The sequence below is a fragment of the Aristolochia californica genome, unplaced genomic scaffold, assembly GCF_029961685.1.
Source record: "Aristolochia californica isolate CCGP_79_NKW_82.1479 unplaced genomic scaffold, dmAriCali1.0.hap1 SCAF_4, whole genome shotgun sequence".
Taxonomy (NCBI): Eukaryota; Viridiplantae; Streptophyta; class Magnoliopsida; order Piperales; family Aristolochiaceae; genus Aristolochia; species Aristolochia californica.
The window spans coordinates 37,026,495-37,033,231 of NW_027182103.1; the positions used below are offsets into that span (position 1 = coordinate 37,026,495).

The 6,737-nt window shown below is 43.5% G+C and overlaps 1 protein-coding gene across 1 annotated transcript; it reads left to right on the forward strand.

The window, feature by feature from the left end:
• The first annotated feature begins 1,259 nt into the window (after positions 1-1,259).
• LOC137962098 (MDIS1-interacting receptor like kinase 2-like) lies at positions 1,260-5,479 on the forward strand. Its single transcript, XM_068808810.1, has 2 exons — positions 1,260-4,667; positions 4,900-5,479. Exons 1-2 carry the CDS (start codon positions 1,397-1,399, stop codon positions 5,247-5,249), a joined length of 3,621 nt encoding a protein of 1,206 aa, XP_068664911.1. The 5' UTR covers positions 1,260-1,396; the 3' UTR covers positions 5,250-5,479.
• Positions 5,480-6,737: the final 1,258 nt, after the last annotated feature.

Consider the following 6,737-nt stretch of genomic DNA (forward strand, 5'->3'; position numbering starts at 1 on the left):
TCAATTAGAATTTCTTTTTCAGCCATTCAAGATAAATGATCATGATTTTTTTGTAATCTTAAGTTAGCTTGGGGGGAGTGTTAAAAGTCATGCACATCTGTAGGGTAGAATTATGGTAAATAGGACAACTTTTCAATTAGAAGTGACATAACTTTGTAATTATACAAAGTAGTATATGCTTCTTTATGTCTTTTTTAGAGATATAACTAAAAGGGCATTAATGATATTGTCTACATCACTCTTTAACTATAAATAAAACTGACGGGGCCCGGAGAAGAGCATCAAACTCTAGCCTTTCCTTATTCTAGTATCTTTCTTGTGTTTATTCTTTCCTCTCTGGCTTTCTCTTCTTTGTTTTTTTCCACTTTTTCCTCTTCCTTACCCACCTTATGAAATTTAACACTTAAGACTATAAGTCAACAATGAAGGAAATAGTTGATCATCATCTAACTCCCAATTAACTAAGTAAACCCTTTGGTGAAAGAAACTAATGTTTAATTCATGGTTGAGGTCTTCTTAAATATGCAAGAATATCACCATTAGAGCTCTATAACAGCGGAGTTGCATATTTAAAATAAGAGGTAGGTAACTGTTATGAATTTTCATTCATAAAACAGGGGTCATAGGAGCTGAATCTCCACTCAATTCTTTGACAATTTTACATTGAGTTTTGGTGGACTATTCAACTGAAAGAGACGACTACCCAGAAAAGTCAAGTCAGTGGGAAAGATTGACGTATACTATTCTAAGAAAGAGACGTTAATTAATAAGTGTTGACGAACAATCCCTCTAGAACTTGAAGCAAAATCATAGATTCGGAGTCATTTTATGGCATCGTGGACTCACCTGATCCTTAAATCTGTCTCTCTTACCACTCTGATTGAGGAACCCAGAGGGGCTAGCTGCAAAGATTGTCGAGATCTCAAAACCCAGTATTCTTTTCTTCTTGTTCCAGTATCAAAACCAACTTTTCTCGAGTCTAAACTCATCTTTTCAGAATTCTGACAGAAAAAGTTTTTTTTAATCTTTGCGACCACTCGTTTGATAAAGAAAATAGTCATTTTCAGAAGGAAAAAAAAAGGCACATTTACCTTTTCTTCCCCAGGTTGTGGTCAAGGGAACTTGCAACGGGTCAAGACGTCATGTCACACGTTCTTCTCGGTCTTCATAGGCGGCTTCGTTGAGGACGGCTGCCGTATTTCACATTTCAGATTTAATTTCTGTCTCTTCAGGTTTGAAATTGAAACCAGTAACGAAACTTCAGTAGTTCTTTGCAGCGTCCAAGAAGAAGCTGACCAACATATATATAATTAAATCAAAGAGAATTTTCATGTTCGTCTCCTCCCCCTTCCCTTGTAGTTACGACCGATAACTGGAATTCACTGCAAGAAGAAACATGGGGCCAACGCTACAATGGTGCTTCCTGTTTCTTCTCTGCTCTTCAGTTTTGGTAAATGTCACAGCTCAAGATGAAGCTCAGGCTCTGCTTAGATGGACAGATAGCTTAGCTTCTCACTCCGTAATCTCGTGGACTCTGGCAAATGGCTCCTCCAGTCCGTGCCGATGGACTGGAATTAAATGCGATGCCGCCGGAAGCGTTGTGGAGATAAATCTGCCTGAATCAGGTCTCGACGGCACTCTTGAGAAATTCAATTTTTCCGCCTTCCCAAATCTCACGAGGTTGAATCTTGACTTCAACAATCTTGTCGGACTCCTCCCTTCAGAAATCGGAAGTCTGAAGAAAATCACCCATCTTGATCTGGGTAGCAACAATTTCACGACGTCGATCCCGGCAGAGATTGGGAACCTTTTGGAGCTCCGCTTCCTCCGCCTTTACAACAATAGCTTCACCGGAAATATCCCATATCAGCTCAGTAATCTCCAAAAGGTATGGTTCTTCGATCTTGGTGGGAACTATCTTAACTTACCAGACCCACTTCGGTTTCCTGGTTTGCCTTCGGTGACACGCCTCGGTCTCAATCTCAACAATTTTTCAGATTTCCCTCCGTTCATATTCAACTGCCCAAAGTTAACTTATCTGGATCTCTCAGAAAACCTTATCTCAAGTCCCATACCTGGGGAACTCTTGACTAGTCTTAAGAATCTGGAATTCCTCAATTTCAGTTTCAACTCCATTGAGGGACCGATTCCAGTTACAGTCGCGAATCTCGCCAAACTTCGGCACCTTCGATTGGGAAATAACAGAGTAAATGGTTCCATCCCTCGTGAAATCGGCTCTCTCTCCAATCTCGAAATCCTAGAATTGAATGACAATCTGTTGAAGGGAACAATACCGCCCTCATTTGGAAATCTCACGAAGCTTCAGATTCTAGACCTCAGTAACGGAGAGTTGGAGTCCACCATCCCTGATGAGCTTGGATCTTGCTCCAACCTCACTTACCTCGCCCTGGCCAACAACCGACTCTCAGGTGTCTTGCCCCTTTCTCTGGCTAAACTCACTCAACTAACCGATCTCGGCCTCTCTGCAAACAGTTTATCTGGCGAAATCCACCCATCTTTTCTATCCAGTTGGACGCGGCTCCTTTCTTTGCAGCTGCAGTCCAACAACCTCAAAGGAGGAATCCCTCCTCAAATTGGGTTCCTCCGTAAAGTACAGTACTTGTTCCTGTTCAATAATTCGATTGCAGGCCCGATTCCCGCAGAGATTGGCAACTTGACAGATTTGATTTCCCTTGACTTGTCCAATAACCAACTTAGCGGGCCAATCCCTTCCACCATAGAGAGCCTGGTTTCGCTGCTCAACATTAGCCTTTTCCAAAATGCATTGAGCGGAATCATTCCAGACGAGATGGGCAAAATCAGCACCCTCCAGTTCTTGGATTTGTCCATTAACAAGCTTCAGGGTTCTCTGCCTTCCACAATTAGCAATCTGCGAAATTTAATTCTCTTTTATGTAGCGTCGAACAATCTCACTGGTACCATACCCGAAGATTTTGCACCTCCTTCTCTTTCGAATGTTAGCTTCGCCATGAACAATTTTTCTGGGCGATTGCCTCCCCGAATCTGCGAAGGTGGGGAACTTGTATACATATCAGCCAATGAGAACAAGTTCACTGGGTCCATTCCCGAGAGCTTCAAAAACTGCACAGGCTTAAGGAGGGTCCTGCTCGAAGACAATCTTCTCGACGGAAACATCACCGACGCGTTCGGTGTTTACCCCTATCTTTATTTTATGGATTTGAGCAATAATCGACTTCGCGGTGAACTGTCGCCAAAATGGGCAGAATATGAGTTACTTTCTTTCTTCAAATTATCTGGGAATTCAATTTCAGGCACAATCCCAGCAGCAATCGGAACGATGAAAAAGCTACAAGTCTTTGGAATTGCATCCAATGAATTGACAGGGGAGATTCCAGAAGAGCTCTTCGATCCATCATCTCTTTTGTACGACTTGAATTTGAGCAGTAATCAGCTTTATGGTAAAATACCAGCAAAGATTGGGCAGTTGACACTTCTACGGAGCTTGGATCTGTCTGGAAATAATTTAACCCACCCAATACCGGATGAGCTCGCAGATTGCCAAAATCTCATTACCTTGAAAATGGGCAAGAACAAATTGAATGGTTCCATACCTAATCTACTAGGGAAACTGACATCCCTACAGACAGAGCTGGACCTTAGCCAGAATTTGCTCACTGGGAGCATACCCTCGCAACTTGGCAGCTTGAGACAATTGGAGAAGCTTAATCTATCCCACAACTTGCTCACGGGTTCAATCCAACCATTAAAGGCGATGTTAAGTCTTCGAGATGTTGATATCTCCTTCAATAATCTCAGCGGCTCTCTTCCGGATATTCAGGCTTTTGAAGACGCATCTCCTGAAGAATTACAGGGAAACCCGGGTTTATGCGGTAAACAAACGCAAGGTTTGAAACCCTGCATAAGCTCTCCTTCCCCAGTAAATGGGTCCAAGAAAACCAAAAGGAAAGTGATAATCGCCGTCCTGGTGCCAGTGGCCTTCGTTTTCACACTTCTGTCTGCTGCGATCTTAATCGTCGTGCTTCAGCGTAGGTCCAGAACGCTGGATGAAGAAAACAAACCCTCAACTGGAGAGTCCTCCTTTTCGATATGGAGTTTTGATGGGAGATTAGCCTTCAAGGACCTGGTCGCCGCCTCCGAGAACTTCGACGACAAGTACATTATAGGGAGAGGAGGCCAGGGGTGCGTATACAAAGTATTACTTCCCAACGGCGAGATCGTCGCTGTGAAACGCCTCCATAAGTCATCCGCCGACGGGCTCTCTGATCTTGACAAGAAGAGTTTCGAGAGCGAAATAAGGGCCTTAACAGAAATCCGGCACAGGAACATTGTCAAGTTGTGTGGCTTTTGTTCCGTTAACGGGAGCATGTTTCTGGTGTACGATTTTGTAGAGAGGGGTAGCTTGGGTAGTATTTTGTATGGCGAAGAAGGAAGAAACTTGGACTGGGTGACGAGATTGAAGATCATCAAAGGGCTTGCTCACGCTCTGTCCTACCTGCATCATGACTGCAACCCTGTCATTGTCCATCGCGACATATCCAGAAACAACGTCCTCCTGGATTCTGCATATGAAGCCCGCCTATCCGACTTCGGCACGGCGAGAATGCTGAGTCCCAGCGAGTCTGTCTGGACAGCACCAGTTGGCGCCTATGGCTACATAGCACCAGGTAAGTTCGTTTCCGTCGCGATTATTATAGGAACAGTAGGTGAGAAGATGATCAAATTTCTAATCTAATTTCTACTGTTACGATTTCTGGGTTTTCTGGTTTTTTTTTTTTTTTTCCGTTGAATGCAATAGTGTTATAGATTTGTCCTTTTTACCTTCTGGATGCTCAGGGAGAGCTAACAAACAAGAGGCCCTCACAGACATTTTACCTTTTCGTTTTTGTACTTGAGCAGAGCTTGCTACAACAATGAAGGTGACTGAGAAATGTGACGTGTACAGCTTCGGAGTTCTTGCTCTAGAAGTTGCAATGGGGAAACACCCAGGCGAGATTCTCTCGAGCTTAGAAAAACAGGATTGGGATATGCTCCTGGTGGACGCGTTGGACCAGAGGCTTCCACCTCCAATAGGTTTTCTAGCGCAAGAGCTGGTATTGGTGATGAAGTTTGCACTGCAATGCACAAGGCCCAATCCACGGTCTCGACCTACAATGCATCATGTGTCCAGTGAACTTTTGGCTCGCGGCTGTGCTCCTCTTTCTGAGCCTCTAGGTACCATTACATTACGATTCTTGATGGTTACGTAGCAACCTCTCGTACTGAACTCCCCGGGATTTGTCAATTCGGAAAATTTTCCTTCGTGTATTTTTACAAGACTGGTGCAGCGATATATTTACTAGCATCTTTTGAGCTCAGATCCGCTATTTCAACTTAGAGTCCAAACACTAAGCAAAATCATGGAACCTGGTGTGGCAATGAGTTGTATATGATCTGTGAAATTTGTTATGGTAATTTTAGGATATGTATAGTGTTATGATTTGTTTCCCTGATTTTACTCTATATTGTATTGACAAAAAACTTCCGTTGGAGAGAAGAATACATTAGAAAAATTGTTCTTTGTTATTATTCTGTCTTACATGGTATGAGGCAGGAGAATCCTTCTCCAGTCGCCGAAGAACAAAGCAACAATTTTGTCCAGTAGCCAAAGCATAGAGCAGCAACTCTATCGCCGAAAAAAAAACCCAGAGCAGGTCTACTCTGTAGTCGCCGTGAACGAATAGCTAGTTTAAACCGGCTTCCGAACGTCACTGACAACCCACCACTAGCCCGAACGTCGCCGACGAACACACCACAAAACCGAAGATGCTCTGCCATCGCCGTGAACGAAGAAGACACTCTATTTGCGTTTTTTCTTTGGCCGTCGCCTAACACCGAACCGCCATTAGAGAAGACTGGCAAAATTTCTGAAAGCTGCTGACGCCGAACCACCGCTCGGCCTCCCAGCAAACAATACCATCGTCGGCAAGAATAGAGAGACTACTGTCGCCGAAGATGAAGACGACGAGGTACTCTAGAATTTTTTTTTTCGCTTAACTTTGGTCCCGATTTGATTATTCTGCCGACCCGGACTTGGACCGGACCACGTGCTCAAACCGTGTCAAGCTAGCAAACCGGACCGAACCGGACTCCCGAACCGAATCACTTCTTGGACTGGACCGAGACCCAAAACCGGGTCAACCCAGCAGATCGGACCAAATTTCCAGACTTGACTGAAAAAATAAATCTGGGTCAACCTATAGATAGAAAATGGGGAGCTATCGTCCAATCTCTGAGAACTCGGCTATGTGGGTTAACCAAACACGACAAGGATCATCAAACAATCAAAGCACTCATTCCTATGGAAAAGCTAACAACCGGGTATGTACTCACTGTGGGAAAAAAGGTCATTCACAACAACGTTATTACGAGATTATTGGCTATCCGGAGTGGTGAGACTTATAAAAAAAGCCTCGTAAAAAGTTTGTAGGGAAAGCTATGATGACATCCACAGAAGTAAAACAGATGTTGCCTACGACAAATGTTGCCCATCCAGGTATTATCGGTAAAACATTAGCATTCTCTACATATTCTAATATTGATACAGGTGTATCTGATCACATGACAAGGGATTCTAGTCAATTAAAATCTGTCTTACCTTCTTCTCAATCCGTTATTTCCATCGCCAATGGTAATACCTCTCTTATTACTGGGGAAGGATCGGTTATCTTGTCTAATAATCTTACATTAGATATTGT

Excerpts from the sequence above, each read along its gene's own strand:
- LOC137962098 (XM_068808810.1), top strand. The coding sequence starts at position 1,397 with ATGGGGCCAACGCTACAATGGTGCTTCCTGTTTCTTCTCTGCTCTTCA. Across the intron at positions 4,668-4,899 it reads CTATGGCTACATAGCACCAG|AGCTTGCTACAACAATGAAG; the intron begins GTAAGTTCGTTT and ends GTACTTGAGCAG.